The sequence below is a fragment of the Moschus berezovskii genome, chromosome 15, assembly GCF_049115385.1.
Source record: "Moschus berezovskii isolate FMDL1 chromosome 15, NW_MosBer_1.0, whole genome shotgun sequence".
NCBI classification, from domain to species: Eukaryota; Metazoa; Chordata; class Mammalia; order Artiodactyla; family Moschidae; genus Moschus; species Moschus berezovskii.
This window is the reverse complement of record NC_142474.1, coordinates 24,424,842-24,442,584: the sequence shown is the minus strand read 5'-3', so window position 1 is coordinate 24,442,584 and position 17,743 is coordinate 24,424,842. Positions and strand designations below refer to the sequence as shown.

At 46.1% G+C, this 17,743-nt stretch overlaps 1 protein-coding gene across 1 annotated transcript; it reads right to left on the bottom strand.

The window, feature by feature from the left end:
* Window positions 1-11,783: 11,783 nt before the first annotated feature.
* On the bottom strand, window positions 11,784-16,652 carry C15H20orf202 (chromosome 15 C20orf202 homolog). The gene is made up of 2 exons (XM_055425305.2): window positions 16,313-16,652; window positions 11,784-14,338 (listed from the first exon to the last, which is right to left on the bottom strand). The coding sequence occupies exons 1-2, from the start codon at window positions 16,376-16,378 to the stop codon at window positions 14,105-14,107; spliced, it is 300 nt and encodes a 99-aa protein (XP_055281280.2). The 5' UTR covers window positions 16,379-16,652; the 3' UTR covers window positions 11,784-14,104.
* Window positions 16,653-17,743: the final 1,091 nt, after the last annotated feature.

Sequence of the window (17,743 nt, the reverse complement as noted above, 5' to 3'; positions counted from 1 at the left end):
TTGTGTCCCCTGAAATTCATATGTTGAAATCCTCATCCCCAATGTGATAGTAATGAGAGATGGGGCACTTGGGAGGTAATTAGGTCCTGAGGGCTCCATGTTGATGGGTTAATAATGTGGAATTAGTTCAGTTCAGTTCATTTCAGTTGCTCAGTCGTGTCTGACTCTTTGCAACCCCATGAATCGCAGCACGCCAGGCCTCCCTGTCCATCACCAACTCCCGGAGTTCACTCAAACTCATGTCCATCGAGTCGGTGATGCCATCCAGCCATCTCATCCTCTGTTGTCCCTTTCTCTCCTGCCTCCAATCCCTCCCAGCAGCAGGGTCTTTTCCAATGAGTCAACTCTTCATATGAGGTGGCCAAAGTATTGGAGTTTCAGCTTTAGCATCAGTCCTTCCAATGAACACTCAGGACTGATCTCCTTTAGAATGGACTGGTTGGATCTCCTTGCAGTCCAAGGGACTCTCAAGAGTCTTCTCCAGCACCACAGTTCAAAAGCATCAATTCTTCGGTGCTCAGCTTTCTTCACATTAGTTCCCTTATAAAGGAAACCTTTCAACCTTTCTGCCATGTGAGGACACAACGAGAAGACAGCTGTCTATGAAATAGGAAACAGGTTCTCACCAGACACTAAGTCTGCTGGTAACTCGATCCTGGGCTTCCCAGCCCCCAGAACTGAGAGAGACAAATGTTTGTTGTTAAGCCACCCGGTCTGTGGTAGTTTGCTGTAGTAGTCCAAACAGACTAAGGCAAGAACCATTTATATGGCTCGCAGTCCCTTGCATCCACAGTTGTGTCATTGCTGTCCATCCCAGTGCGGGAGTGGCTTCCCGGAATACTCCTATTGTCCACTGTGCTGACTAGCCCTGCACTGTGATAAGAAGGTGCCCAGCATCAGGGGTATGTACAAAATGGGTGGGGAAGAGATTTGAAACATACAGTACCAGAGCTAGTCTACAGAAAATTCTGTTGATCATCAGATGTATTAAACTATATGCAGAGGACTTGGGTCGGGACTCCCTGGGTCGGGAAGATCCCCTGGAGAAGGAAACGGTAACCCACTCCAGTATTCTTGCCTGGAGAATCCCATGGACGGAGAAGCCTGGTAGGCTACGGTCCACGGGGTCGCAAAGAGTCGGACACGACTGAGCGACGGAACGGGAGAGGACTTGGTTCCTAGCAAAGCCCGGTTAGGAAATGGCAACCCACTCCAGGAGTCACTTGCCTCCCTTGGGCCCATTTAAGATCGTTGTCTTTCAACTTTCCCTCTGTCATAATATATTGTGCCTGGGAAATTCCATATGCAGAGGAGCCCGGTGGGGCTCCCAAAGGGTTGGACATGACTGAGCAGACACATATGCATGTAAAGCCCGGGCAGTATATCTGGCAGTGCAGCTTATACAATTGTAAATGTCCTGCATGTTTTTTCCTCCTTTCTAATAGAGATTGAATGAACTAAAAGATATCAAAGTCCTATGTTTGTAGGGATATGGAGAAGTGTAAACAGCAAGCATAATATATCGATGAGGAAATTTGAGTGTTTTATAACCTCACTGAATTGGGTTATGCCTCACTTAGCATTTCTGTCCTACCAGTGTCTTACAAATGAAGTGACCTGTAGATCATAACAAAAGTGGTAGAGTAGGCCCTCCATATCCATAAGTTCTGCATCCATGGATTCAACCAACCTCAGCAAAATATTAGAAAAAAAATTCCAGAGATTTCCAAAAGCCATCAGCCATACAGTGACAACTATTTACATAGCATTTACATTGTGTTAGATGTTATAAGTAATCTAGAGATTATTTAAAATATGGGGGTGTGTGAGTAGGTTATATGCAATATTATGTCCTTTTACATAAAGGACCTGAGCATCTGTGGATTTTGGTATCTGCAGGGGAATAACTTCCCTGCAGATTGTTGTTCTTTAGTCGCTAAGTCGTGTCCAACTCTTTTGCGACCCCATGGACTGTACCTGCTGGGCTCCTCTGTCCATGGGCTTTCCCAGTGGGTTGCTATTTCCCCCGCAGATACCAAAGAGTAACTGTAATTCATTAAGAGGAATAGATACATTTCAAATCAAAGTAATTAATAGACTTGATTGTGATAATCTAATTAATTAAAAGAAGTGAATTATAGGACTTCCCTAGTGGTACAGTTCCCACAGCTTCCCTGGTGGCTCAGACGGTAAAGCGGCTGCCTGCAATGTGGGAGACCCGGGTTCGATCCCTGGTTTGGGAAGATCCCCTGGAGAAGGAAATGGCAACCCCCTCCAGTACTCTTGCCTGGAAAATTCCGTGGACTGAGGAGCCTGGTAGGCTACAGTCCATGGGGTCGGAAAGAGTCGGACACAACTGAGCAACTTCACTTTCACAATGGTACAGTGGATAGGAATCTGCCTCTACCAATGCAGGGGGAATGGGCTCAATCCCTGTCTGGGAAGACTCCACATGCCAAGAAGCAACTGGCCCATGCACCGCAATGACTGAACCCACATACTGCAACTACTGAAGCTCACGTGCCTAAAACCTGTGCTTCACAATAAGAGAAGCCACTGCAATGAGAAGCCTGTGCACGGCAACAAACAGTAGCTCCTGCTTGCCACAACTAGAGAAAGCCTGAGCACAGCAACGAAGACCCAGTGCAAGCAATTTTAAAAAACAGTGAACTCTATAAATACATTTGGGGAAAGATTCAAATTTCTCACTTATTTGACATGAAATACTGACATGGATGAAGATAATGTGGAATTCATGTTATGCCACCACATGGGGATGCTGACAATAAAACTAGTTAATAGAATCACCAGTTCAGGATCGATGCATGTTATAGGATGCTCGGGGCTGGCGTGCGGGGATGACCCAGAGGGAGGATAAAGGGAGGAGAGAGGTGGGAGGGGGGTTCAGGAGGGGGAACTCATGTACACCTGGGGCGAATTCATGTCAACGTGTGGCAAAACCAACCAATATAATATTGTAAAATAATTTGCCTCCAATAAAAAATAAATAAATTTAAAAAAACCTAGTTAATGGACTGTCAACTCAAAAAGTATTTAAGCTTAGTCACTATATAAAAAGACTTATGTCTGTTTCCATTGCTGCCCTGCAAATGGCAATACTATCTTTCTAGATTCCATACACATGCATTAATAAGCAGTATTTGACTCTCTCTTTCAGACTTACTTCACTCTCTGCAGTAAGTTCTAGGTTCATATACCTCATTAGGACTGACTCAAATGCATTAATTTTTATAGCTGCAGGGCAGCAGTGGAGACACAGACATAGAGAACAGATTTATAGACATAGTGTGGGAAGGAGAGGGTGAGACAAATTGCAAGAATAGTGTGAAAACATATACATTGCCGTATGTAAAATAGATAGCCACTGGGAATTTGCCGTGTGACACATGGAGCTTAACCCATGCTCCGTGACAACCTCGAGAGGTGGAATGGGGTGGGAGATGGGAGGGAGGTTCAAGAGGGAGGGGCATATGTATGCACATGTGCATGCTGAGTTGCTTCAGTCATGTCCAGCTCTTTGCCACCCTTATGGACTGTAGCCTGCCAGGCTTCTCCCTCCATGGGATTCTCTAGGCAAGAATACTGGAGTGGGTTGCCATACACTCTTCCAGGGGATCTTCCTGACCCAGGGATAGACCTGCATCTCTTACTTGTCTCCTGCATTGGCAGGCAGGTTCTTTACCACTAGTGCCACCTGGGGAAGCCCCGACATATGTATACCTGTGACTGATTCATGTTGATGTATGGCAGAAACAAGCACGGTATTGTAAAGCAATTATCCTCCAATAAAAAAGTTTTCTAAAGAGTTACAGCTCATGTATTAATGTTAAAGAAATTTAGAAGTTTTTTCAAATTTGACAATAATCCTAAAAACTGACATGGCATCAAGCTTTACAACTTAGAGAAAATTGTTTAAACTACCCACCAAAAAAGTCAATCTTATAAAGACTTGAATTATTGTCTTTATTTATAGAAATAAATCATTATCTTATGACTATATGGTCAAAGAGTGTATAGAAAAAATTTACAGAGCTATATCATGGTAGCTAATTAATAAAAATATTATGCTATATTTCCAGAGTTTATGATTTTGTAATTTGTGTCAGTTTTTAAAATTTCATCATTTGCTGTTATTTCTTCCATAGTTGTAAAAGAAAAACCTCCTTCTTTAATGTACTGCTGCACTTATGACTTTTTATTCTTTTTCTTTACTCAAAGAATACCCTAAATTTTATAAGCTTCAGGCCGCATAAAACCTGTCTCTGCCCCTAGCCAGACCTGTGTTCTTGATCCCTGTGTGGTTCAGTTCAGTTCAGTTCAGTCGCTCAGTCGTGTCCGACTCTCCGCGACCCCATGAATCACAGCACGCCAGGCCTCCCTGTCCATCACCAACTCCCGGAGTACACTCAAACTCATGTCCACAGAGTCGGTGATGCCATCCAGCCATCTCATTCTCCGTCGTCCCCTTCTCCTCCCGCCCCCAACCTTTCCCAGCATCAGAGTCTTTTCCAGTGAGTCAACTCGTCTCATGAGGTGGCCAAAGTATTGGAGTTTCAGCTTTAGCATCAGTCCCTCCAATGAACATCCAGGATTGATCTCCTTTAGAATGGACTGGTTGGATCTCCTTGCAGTATAAGGGACTCTCAAGAGTCTTCTCCAACACCACAGTTCAAAAGCATCGATTCTTCGGCGATCAGCTTTCTTCACAGTCCAACTCTCACATCCATACATGACCACGGGAAAAACCATTGCCTTGACTAGACGGACCTTGGTCGGCAAAGTAATGTCTCTGCTTTTTAATATACTATCAAGGTTGGTCATAACTTTCCTTCCAAGGAGCAAGCGTCTTTTAATTTCATGGCTGCAATCAGCATCTGCAGTGATTTTGGAGCCCAAAAAAACAAAGTCTGACACTGTTTCCACTGTTTTTCCATCTATTTCCCATGAAGTGATGGGACCAGATGCCATGATCTTTGTTTTCTGAATGTTGAGCTTCAAGCCAACCTTTTCACTCTCCTCTTTCACTTTCATCAAGAGGCTTTTGAGTTCCTCTTCACTTTCTGCCATAAGGGTAGTGTCATCTGCATATCTGAGGTTATTGATATTTCTCCCAGCAATCTTGATTCCAGCTTGTGCTTCTTCCAGCCCAGCGTTCCTCATGATGTACTCTGCATATAAGTTAAATAAGCAAGGTGACAATATACAACCTTGACGCACTCCTTTTCCTATTTGGAACCAGTCTGTTGTTCCATGTCCAGTTCTAACTGTTGCTTCCTGACCTGCATACAGGTTTCTCAAGAGGCAGGTCAGGTGGTCTGGGATTCCCATCTCTTTCAGAATGTTCCACAGTTTATTGTGATCCACACAGTCAAAGGCTTTGGCATAGTCAATGAAGCAGAAATAGATGTTTTTCTGAAACTCTCTTGCTTTCTCCATGATCCAGCGGATGTTGGCAATTTGATCTCTGGTGCCTCTGCCTTTTCTAAAACCTGCTTGAACACCTGTGTGGTAACCACATATTAAATCCTTTCTATGCCCATTGCTTGGGAAAGTGCCTGGCACACCAGAAAACTACTTGTAGATAAATGAATGAAATTGGAATGCAAGAATGTCGACTACAGGAAAACACGAATTTTATCCATTTAATTTTTCCCCTACATTCCCACATCCAGAACAGTGTCTGACACATAGCAGATGCACCATAAGTATTTTTCTATTTTTAAAAAAATTATTTATTAAAAAATATTTCTTTATTTGGCTGTGCTGGGTCACAGCTGCAACACTTGGGATCTTCAGTTGTGGCATGTGGGATCTAGACCCCTGACCAGGGATTGAACCCAGGCCCCCTGCATTGGAAGTGCTAAGTCTTAGCATTGGACCACCCGGGAAGTCCCTTCAATTTACTTATTTTTAATTGAAGGACAATTGCTTTACAGTATTGTGTTGGTTTCTACCAAATACAGTAAGTATTCTTCTAAATTAGTCCAGACCTCTTACCCATTTTATTGCAGATAATGCTTCTTTTCACTGTCTCTGGTTATTCCATTTACAAAGCGCTTGCACAAGGTCTCCCACAGCTCTGACAGGTGTCATTTTCATTTCAGAGTTAAGGTTCAGAGGAGAAGTAACTTGCCACAGGTCATTCAGTCAGTGGCAGAGCTGAACCTAGATCTCAGGGCCAGAAAGCCTCGGTGTCCCCTCCCAGTGTAACCCCTTCCACAGTAAGAAAGCAGACAGTGAAGGCAGTCCCACAACGCAGAGCAGGCTGGTTAACCCGAGTTACTCCACATGGACACCAGGTGGCGCCCATCTACCGAGTAAGCCCCTTAGTCCTTGATAAGGAACACAAAAACGTTGATCAGAAACCAAAGTTTGAACGACCAGTTTCATTTGCTTTCAACTGCCCTGCTTTTCCTTCATTGACCACCCGCTCTTTGGGTCTCAGTTTCCTTTCTGTCAAATGGGAATATCAACAGGTACCTCCTAGCCAGGTGATATGCTATGGTGCCCGTGCATAGCCCATGTTCAATAAGCGTGTGTCCTCGTTCTTCCGACAGGGCCGTGGTAATCCTCGGGTGTACAAAATTCTTTTTAGCCCTGCACATTGACAGAGAATGATTTCCAGTAGGAATGAGAAGGAAATTCCCTTTTGTTGATCCTCTACTGTGCTAGATGGAAAAGTGGCCCCTACATCCTAATCCCTGGAGCCCATGAATGTTACTTTACGTATTATATCTCCATTTTAGGAATGTAGGGCTTGGGTTTCAGTGGAACTAAGTGGCCCCAAATAACACATTGAGTAAATCTCAGCTCTACCTTATGCCCCAGCAGAACTCTGAGGGTGTCTTCGCAAATGTGATTAATTTAAGGATCTTGAGATGGGGGATATCCTGGATTATCAGGTGAGTGCTAAATGTAATCACACATATCCTCAGTAAGGGGAAGGCAGAGGGAGATGGTTCACACACAGAGCAGAAGGCAGAGGTGTAGCTTCAAGCCCAAGAATGCCTGCAGCCACCAGAAGCCAGACAAGGTTGGGAACAGATTCTCCCCCAGAGCTTCCACAGGGCGTGCAGCCTGGCACACATCTTGGCTTTGGTCCAGTGAAACAGGAGCAGGACTGTGACCAGGAGGGCAGAGGAAGGGCACAATTCCCATCTCATGAGCAAGAAAGGGGCTGCACTCCTGGGGACACCCGTGCTCTGGGTCTGCTCACCAACCATGGTGATTCCAGGGGGTGTTGTCTAAAGCTGTCTTTGAGTTCCTTTCACACACACAGACACACACAGACTGTCTTGCCCCAGACTCTGCCAGGAGTAGCAGGGGAGAGGGGGACACATGAACCCAACATCTCTGCATCCTCTTTCCCACTGAACCCCTTCCTCCACTTTGTCTGATAGGAAGAGCACCATTGTGCTGTGGGTCAGAGCTCTCCTTAGGCAGAAGGTAGATCTGAGATTTACTCAATGTGTTATTGGGGGCCACTTAGTTCCACTGAAACCCAAGCCCTACGTTCCTAAAATGGAGATGTACTATGCCCCTTGAAGAGCTGCTGAGTGGGTTCAGTGCAACATCTTTACACTGTTTTGCATGGTGCTGGTAGTCAGAGCAGATGACTGATGATGAAAATGGAGAGCTCACATGGCACATCCACAGCCCTTATGAGAAGACAGGCGTGGTCGTAAACGTTTTACACGTGCTAGCTCACTTTCACCACAACCTCAGAAGGTAGGTATATTATCATTCCCATTCTATACATGATGAAACTGAAGCACAGAGAATTTAATGACTTGCCCAAGGGCACATCATTAGTAAATGGAGAGCTGGGATTTGAGCACTGGCAGTGAGGCTCCAGGCTGTACTGAGCCACTACACTGTCCTGAGCTAAAAAAATGGTAGCTGTTATTATTCATTATAATAGCTAAGATTGATGTGCCAGGACCATGCTGATTCACTGCATTTGCTCAATAGGTATGTGAGGTAATTAACTGTTGTGTCCACACTTTACAGAGGAGCAAATGAAGGCAAGAAAAGTTGTGTTATTTGCTTAAGGGCATAGAACTAACATATAGCAGACCTGAGATTCAAATCCAAGTGTGCTGGTGTCATGGCCCTTACTCAATTACTGCATTATACTTCCCATGCATTGACAGTGATGATGAGAAGGAGAAGAAGAGGCGGAGGAGAGAACAAACCTACCTTACACTAACCTGCTACGTGCTCAGATGTCAAAGGGTGAGCTGATCCAACAGATTCGCTTTCCACAGACTTCAGTGTAGAGAAATAGCAGGACAGTGACATCTTTAGCAATGGAAGTGGATAAACAAACAAACAAAAATGCAGAAAGAAGACCAGAAAGTAAAGCCGAAACATAGTTAAAGGAAGCCAAAGCCAGGAAGTAGGACAGATGGCAGAACAGCCCCCGGCCCTTGGTTCTCGGCCTTCCCTTGAGGGTGTGGGGCTGGTGGAAATTCAGTTCCCCAACCCCAACTCAGAGGCTCCATTCAGCAGGCCTAGGTGAGCCTGGGTGTCTCCGTTCCTAGAGTGCACCCTGGGAGCTTCTGGGGGATGGTGGAGCCTGATGAGGACCCACTCTGATGCAGTGAGGAAGCCAGTCGTTGAGAGAGAATAGAGAGTGTGTTTGTCACAGTGGTGCTTACCAGACTGTCACACACACCTCACATTTCCCAGCCAACCCTCTCCCCTGGCTGGGACAGACCATGTGACTAATTCTAGCCAATGGACTATGGGCAAAAGGGACACTTGTCACTGCCTGGTTAAAATGTGGAAGAGACAGCGTGTGACTCTCCAAATGTATCTTCCCTGCTGTAGCATCTGATGACATCATAGATGGTGGCTGGGTCCCCGAGCAGGAGCACCTTCCCTGACACACCCCCCTACCCCCCACTGGAGTGTAGGACATGTAGTGTGAGCCAGGGAGGGACCGTGGTTGGGTTGAGGTCTTGAGATCCCGAGGTTGGTTTGTCATAGCAGCAGAGCTGAACGCACCTCTTAGGAACACTCTGAATGAAACAAGCTAACTCTTGTAGACCCAGACCTACCCTTCACCTCCTGGAGTTCCTTCTGTTGGATTTTGATGAGATTCTGCTTATCATTCTGCCTGAGTTTATAATAAGCCCCACCTAGTCCTTGCAGCTGGTATGCCACACTGGAAACCGATCCATTCTTACACGGTGTGGTGGCTTTAAAACATGTGTGTAAGTTTTTGATGCTCCTCCCATCAAGAGGTGGTCTAATTCTCTTCCCCTTGCATGTGAGCTGGGCTTGGTGCCTGGCTTCTCCTGCAAAGGATACAGTGGATGTGACACTGTATGACCTCCAAGGCTGGGTCGTCAAGGCTATACAGCTTCCTCTCGACTCTTCAGATGCTTGTTCTTGGCACCAGACACTATGCTATAAGATAGCCCAGGCCACATGGAGTGTTCATGGGTAGGTGTTCCAGCTGACGGTCTCAGCTAAGATCCCAGGTAACAGCCCACATCCACTGCCAATCATGTGAATAAGCCTTTGGGATGAATCAAGCTGCACACCATATGACTGCAGCCACTTGAAAGACCAAAAGCAAGAGCTCCCCACCTGAACCCAGTCCATCCCCAGAACCATGGGAAGTGTGATTTACTGCAATGATGAATGGTTGTTGCAATAATAAAATGATGCTGTTTTAAGTCTGGGAGCATTTTGTTATACACCAGTATACAGCCAGAACACACTCTGCAAGATTGTCACACCTGGCCCAGGGCTGGATGCTAGCGGAAAGTAAAGATGAGCCTCTGATCCTTTCTGGTTAAATCACAGTGTGAGCCCTGAACTGCCTGTCCTGACAATAAGTATCATATTTTGTACTGTTGTTCTGCTCCTAATTTTTAGCTTCTGACCTTGTCAGTCATTTCCGGTCTGTGCCCCCTTCTCTTCTCACCCTTGGATGTGAGGTTTGGGTGTATAGTCCTGTTTTTGCTGCCTCAGCGGAGAAAACCCTAGATTTTCCTTCATGATCACGATCCCCAGGCTCCCTCTGGTGTGCACTGACTGGCTTGGACAAACATGATCTGTAACCCTTCCCTCTGGGAACCCACACTGAGGATGTCATTTCCACTCCAATCCCCTTGACCCCCAGCATCTGGGCTCAATCTGAGCTTTTTCTGACCTGGGATCAGAAATTGAACATTGGTTCCAGAGGTGGGATCTCAAAAACAACAAATACCCCAGCAGAGGGGCGGGTTTATCTTCCCAGATTAGTAGAGCAGGGATTGGCAGATAGTTTTGGTTTGAGGGCCCAGCTGTGGGAAGTTGGGAAAGGCAAAAGTGGCTAGTGGTTGGCATTGGGCATGGGAAGCAAATGTCATTGTGACTTTGTTTGGTCAGGCAGATATTTCTCCTGATGACGGTTGCTAACAAGCTTGTCTATTTGTAATAGTCATAGTTTCACAAATCAATATTTTTGTGATTATACAGTAATGATAATGTTATCATTTATTAGCCTTTACAATGCCAAGTGCTGTATAAGGTGGGTTATATACATTCTACCATACAATATGTATATTAATCCCATGAGCTAGATACTAATTAAGGAGATCCAACCAGTCCATTCTAGAGGAGATCAATCCTGGGTGTTCACTGGAAGGACTGATGCTAAAGCTGAAACTCCAATACTTTGGCCACCTCATGAGACGAGTTGACTCACTGGAAAAGACTTTGATGCTGGGAAAGGTTGGGGGCAGGAGGAGAAGGGGGCGACAGAGAATGAGATGGCTGGATGGCATCACCGACTCTGTGGACATGAGTTTGAGTGAACTCCGGGAATTGGTGATGGACAGGGAGGCCTGGCGTGCTGTGATTCATGGGGTCGCGGAGAGTCGGACACGACTGAGCGACTGAACTGAACTGAAGTAGCAATATGCAAGTTAAGGTCACAATGTAACACCATTTTGCATTCAGTTTATTGGCAAAAATTAAGGAGATTGATAATACCAAGTGTTGGCAAGAATATGGAGCAACAGGAACTCTTGGACACAGCTTGTGGGAATGTAAGCGAATGCCCTACTTTGGAAAATACATTTCTTGTAAACTTGAGTATTCACATACCTCCAATTCAACTCTTTGCTATACAGGTATCTGTCACTTTTCTAAAGTTCATTTTATGCCATTTCACTTTTATGAGAGATCTACATTTGTAACTGTTTTTGTGAATTGAAAGAAAGCCCAAGTTGATTTTCATTTTTACAAAAATGAGTGAAAAGTGAAAATGATATTCAGTGTTTGATCTGGGGCGAGGTGTTACAGAGGCAGCAAACACTCTGGGGAGGGGCAGCAGTGGGGGAGGGGGGACTGGGGCCACCAAGCTCCTTCCCCAAGAATTTCCCCAGAAACTGCACTCAGCATCTCTGTACCAGGCCACCATAGCTTTGGTCTGGCTTTGGCCTGGGTCTGTGCTTTATCTCAGTTTATCTCATTTTGTGCCTCCGTTAGCAAGATCTGTCCTAAGGTAACTGTTTCTTCACTTTACACAGTTTCAGCTTGTGAGATGTTTCATAGGAACACTCTACTTTTGGATTGCAGGGGAAACCTGTATATCCTAGGGGCACTGTGCTTATGTACATGAACAGAAGTGATCACAACAGCATCAGTAATGATAGCCCAAAGTTGAAAACTGTGTCGGTCAGAGACAGGCAGGAGACAGAAACCACACTAGTTATTTTAACAGAAAGAATTTAATGTAAAGAATTGCTAACCAAGTATAAAGTTGTTAACTGAATGACCAAAAGGTTATAAAGATCTCTAAGATAGAATGAAAGTAGCACTTGCAGGAAGCATCTACCATACCCAGGCCTGAGGGAACAAAGAGAAGAGGCTGAGATGATCAAAACTGAAAAACATAAAGCAGAAGACTTGCAGTATTCCACTTCAGGTATCTCAGAAAGGAGGTGTGCTCAACTGGGGCTCGAGTCTTGGAAAACAGGGTGGGGCCAGGAGGGCAGGAACTCAGACTTCAGGGGAGGAGATTCTGGCTGCAGCTGACGGCTCTGTGGTTGGGGGAAGTGCCCCATGGAGCTGAACCTAGAGCCCTGAGAAGGGGTTGCTGACTGGTGCCACAGAAGGAATTGCTGCTGTGAGGTGAAGGAGCATGGCTGGGTGATGCTCATGGGAGCAGGAAGGCCACCGGAGAAGCTAAAGAGAAGAAAGATGAAGAAGCAAGTCTCTTCTCCCTCCTCCAGCCCTGTGGTGTCCCTCTAGCTCACCCTGCTTATTGGCAAAGTCTAACCAGCTCCAGCCCCAGCATCACAGAGCAGGTAATTTTTAAATTTAAAGTATTTATTTTTAACTGTGGCGAAATATAACATAAGATAAATATCATTTTAACCATTTTAAGGTGCATAGTGGCATCAAGTACATTCACACTGTTATACCACCATTACCATCATCCATCCACAGAACTTCTGTCATTTGGGAACACTGAAGCACGGCAACCCTTAAATGACTTCCTGCTCCCCAGCTCCCGACAACCAAAACTCCCTTCTGTCTCCATGAATTTGACTACTCTAGGTACCCCGTGTGAGTGGGATCACACTGTATTTGTCCTTTTGCGACTGGCTTATTTCACTTAGCATTATGACTTCAAGTTTCACCTATGTTATAGCAGTGCTGAAATTTCCTTCCTTTTTAAGGCTGATTAATGTTCCATTGTATGTATGTGCCACATTTCTTTTATGCATTCAGCCATTGATAGAGTACAGTTTTTTGTACTATCAAATACTGTATAGAAACCGCCCCAGGTTAGTCTGACTAGAGACACTGTATATATAATACAACCCTCCCCACACCCTTTGCCTCGGTATGCAATGGGTTTACTTTTTCAATGCCATTAAAAACAATATCCTAACAACATGCCAGAAGATTTTCAAAAACAGAAAAAACCTGATGATAATTGGACCATCTTAACACCAGGACTTTATTTTCACCTGTTCCATTTAAAAGTCTTTCTTACAGGCAGATATAATTTTTCAAAGTTATGACTCCATCCCATGCAATTGAGGGTTCTGCCACGTCATACATCTTGTTGCCTGACAAACAGGGTTGGCGTTGGTAACCCTGAATGAGGGAAAAAACATTTTTTTCTTGATTTCTCTTCTTTGTTTCTTTGACCATCTGGACCATTTTGGTTGCAAATGAGGGGAAACCTACTCAAATCAGCTTAAGCAAAAACAAACTGGTGCCTGAGTTCATAGGTGGTAGTGGTGGAATTTTCTGGTTTTTTGCTCTGGATAGACAGCAGGAGTAACTCACAGAACTAGAATCTGAAACCAGGGACTAAAGAGAGCCAGCACCCTTCTGGCCTGCCCGTCTCTTGAATGACCCTCTCTCTGCTTCTCTTTGATCAGCCTCTTTCTTTCCTACTGCAGGCAGGTCTCTGTCACCTCACAGTAATCCTGGCCACTGGCAGCCCCAGCTTTGCGACTTCAGAATAACAAGTATCAAGAGGGTAATGCCAGAGAAGGTTTGTGATTGGCTCTGTGAAGTCACATGGGCCACCCGTTGGGCCAATCATGTTGTTAGGATGACAATGAACTGTAATTGGCCAAGCCTGGTCACATGCTGATCCCTATGGCCAGGGTGGTTGTAGGGCCTGTTGTTTTCAGATAAAGGGAAATAAAAGGCCTGAAAACAACCATCAAGTCACTACATGGGGTTCTGTTTTTCACCATGGCAACACTGGATAAACACCCTGGCATACTGAGCTCTTTCTTTGTTTTAATAATCACCTTGTGAGAAATTCCCAAGAATAGGATTACAACCATGGTGCTGGCCGGAAGCCAAATAACATGTTTCTGTTTCCCAAATGTATTCACATCTCTTAGCTTATTTGTGAAATACTGCTAAGTGACAGAAGAGGACAGTGACACAGAGAAGCTGAGTGACAGTTCCAGGGACATAGAGTGAATGAGGGCAGGGGTAAATCCAAAGCCTGGATCTCCTGACTCTCATTCCAGTGCTCTCTTTCAACAGCATCACAATCAGTGTTTACACTGGTTGGGGGAGGGTTAAAGTCAAGGTCATCTCTGGCCTGTTAAGGGAGGGAACTTCGTCTGCTGTCTAACCCTTGAAGGAGATGGGCCAGGCGCCTGGAGGGAAAGGGTTGGCGGCCCCTGCCTTCAGAGCCTGCTCGAGCTCTGATGGGGGAGGTCCCGCCACTCGACCTGGCGTCCTCCCAGTGGACACTTTCTGCGCGGAGCTCCTCCAGGACGCTGTGCAGGTGCCTGAGTGTAAGCAGGAGTCTCTGGTCTTGGTCCTGCATCTCAGCCTAGGAGAGAAAAGCATGCGAGGCAGCACCCAGAGCACTGGACATTTCCCAGAAAGACGTCTCCTTCACTGTCTAATCGGAGACAAGCCCACAGCCTCACAGAAGCCATGTTTCACCGAAGCCTCCGTTTCTTCATCTGCAAAGTGGAAAGCAAATTACTTGCCCTCCAAGATCTCTCCCTTGTTTTAGATCCCAGCAGGACTTTGGGGGCTTTATGATTCCAGAACTGGAGGAAGAGTACCAGACTTTTGTCCATGGTAATTGTTGGTGCTACTGATTTGTTCTCTCAGCTGCATAGAGTGATGGACATGCTTCCCTGGTAGTCAATTGGGGCTCCTCGGCTGGGCTCCAGAGGTGAGTCCTTGTGGAGTCACGTAAATTCCCAGTGATAGAGGTTAAAGCAGGCTTGACTGGGAAACTTACCAGTCAGGGACCAGTAAGTGGAGACTCAAAACTCATCTCTTGGCATCATGTGGAGGTGGGGGTGCATTTGGGCCTGGGAGGCCCCTCTACCTACAGGTCATTCCTCCTACCCCCACCTGTTCTTCCTCCTCATGGGTAGGAGAGAAGTACTTTATCAAATGAAAATCAGTGCTTTGACTTTAGATACTCAGCAGTCTCAATGTGGGGGCCCAGTGTTTAGGGGAGCACAAGAAGGGAGCAGCACTCAGCTGCGGCTCCTGCTACTGGAGTCCCCTGGACCCATGAGAATCCCTACTGGGTCAGCCCCTCCCACCAAGGTGAGGACAGGGTTGGGTCCCAGCTGGTCTGTTGCCTGGCAACCAGGCAGGTCATTTTTGGACAATCCTTTCTGTCCCTGAATCCCACCTTCCCCCCAGCCAGAAGTAGAAGCTCGCATTTTGGGGTTTTTTTGTTTTTTAAGTTTTTTAAGTTGTTGAATTGATCAGTCTATTTTTATCGGCCCTCTCCTTCCTATTCAGGATGATAAATTCTCCCAGGGTTGAAACTGGCGTATTGAGATACAAACCTTGGGTGCCCTCTGGGGTTCCCCCAAACCACCTCCTTCTCTCTCTTGGCTAGTGTCCCCACATACTACGGGAGCATCTTTCTATTTTTGGACTTGGAAGAAACATCACAAGGAGAGGTGTAAGACCTGATTCCTGAGCAGTTACTGAGGGACCAGGTAACACTATCCATAAGTTCAGGAGAGTTAGTGCCTCACGGCGTGGACATTTACAGACAGGAAATGGGAGACAGGAGTGAGTGGGGTGGATAAAGTTCCCTCGGGCAGGGTGCAGATCCTCCTCCAGGCAGACAGTCCCGCAGTAAGGAGAACCAGCTGCCAAGAGGCCTGCTGGCCTCTTTAGGGTTTCTTCGTAAGTGGCCTCCAGTTGGGTAACACAAGGCATCTGCTGGGATAGTACTGGCCTCTGTCCCGCACCTCTTCCCCTCACTCTCAGCCCTCTGGGCTTGCACCTCCAAATAAGCAGGAATACCCCAGTGTTTGTGCAAGTGTCTGCTTTCTAGAAGGCCCAGGCTAAGACAGCTCTGGTGTACTCCATTTCCAGCTGGGCCAGGACTGTAAGAGCCAGTGTAGATGTGCCAAGCAAGCACTGAGTGAATTATACCATCTCCTCACCAAACTCTCACAATAACCCTTGTGATGTTAGTACTATTGTCAGCCCCCTTTTACAATAAGGAGACTGAAGTTCAAAGCCATTTGCTGGAGGCCACAAGCCACAGAGCTGGGCACATACCAGGACTCAGTGTAATTCTAAAACCAGTCTGGCAAGCACTGCACCCAGAGCCTCCTATGTAGGCCACGACCTACTTATCTCAGCACCTGGGGTGGCAACTGTGCACAGTGTGGCTGATCCCAGGTGGGAGCCGGTGGGGCCTACACCCCAGCCTGCAGCTCTGCCCCAGGCTAGGGGGCACCTGGGAGGTAGGAACCAGGGGACCTCGGAAGATATGGGGTGAAGGTGTAAGGTAAAAAGAAACACAAAGCCTTACCAGCTCCTTTCTCAGCCACTCCAGGGTCTGCCCGAGACTCGAGTTTGGCTCTTCTGTTGTTTTCATCTCAGCGTTCTCGGGAGAAACCTTGATGCCGAACTGCTCTGCTTATGGACCTGAGGGACCTTAGACTTGGACAGTCCGGCTCCCTTCTTCGGGCCAGGATTGGGGTCTGGCTAAGTTACTGAGGATGGAGTTAGTGAGAGCAGGAAATGGCTCACGTTGAAAAATGTAGTTTTTTTTTTTTAAAGGGCTTCAGTACTTTGAACAGAGCAAGGAGGGAGGGAGGAGGAGGGAGATTATTGAGCTACGGTTGTCTCAGTACCTGTGGGCTCCAGAATCCAAATCTGATGCCCACAGGATCACAGAAGCTTTGAATGACAAAATTAATAATTATTGTGGAAATAGGTTTCCATACTTTTTGGCCATATTATTTTCTGAGGGCCTGTTTTGTTCTAACTTATACATATATATGTATATATGCACACACATACATACATATATAGATAAATAAAATCTCATTTGAGGGGGATAACACATCTGTGTCCCCAGTCACCTTCCTCCCTCCCTTACCCATCTGTTGAGTCCATAGATAAGGGAAATGCTCATTTTCCAGAAGAAAAGAAAGCCCCTTTTCTTCTGGATGCCCACACACCCCATTTCTAGCAAATGAGACCAAAACAGAAATTTGCTGTTAAACGTCTAGGAAAATGTTATCTACCTGATAAGGAAAAATGTCAATGGTGCTCCTCCTTTACTCTTACTTTCTTCTACTTCCTTCTGCCTCGAATGTGGATGCGATGCCTGGAGCTCCAGCAACCATCTTGCAACCCTTAGATAAAGGCTCAAAAAACTGTAGAAGCACTGAAATCTCTCAGTCACAGAATCACCAGTAGCATCTGCCTGTTTTATGAGACAAGAAACCCAATTTTTAATTGGGCAAACACAGTCCTAATGGACACCCGTGAAGTGGGTATTCTTTAATTTTCCCTTTCAACATATACTTATGAGTGCCTTCTGCTGCTGCTGCAGCTGAGTTGCTTCAGTCGTGTCTGACTCTGTGCGACCCCATGAACTGCAGCCTGCGAAACTCCTCTGTCCATGGGATTCTCTAGGCAAGAGTACTAGAGCGGGTTGCATTCCCTTCTCCAGGGGATCTTCCTCACTCAGGGATTGAAGCCAGGTCTCCTGCACTGCAGGCAGATTCTTTACTGCTGAGCCGCCAGGGAAGCCCTATTGAATGCCTGCTGCTGCTGCTGCTGCTAAGTCTCTTCAGTCGTGTCCAACCCTTAGCGACCCCACGGACTGCAGCCTACCAGGCTCCTCCATCCATGGGATTTTCTAGGCAATAGTACTGGAGCGGCTTGCCATTGCCTTCTCCGATTGAATGCCTACTGTGTGCCAAATTCTGCTGTAGGCAGATAGAGGAAC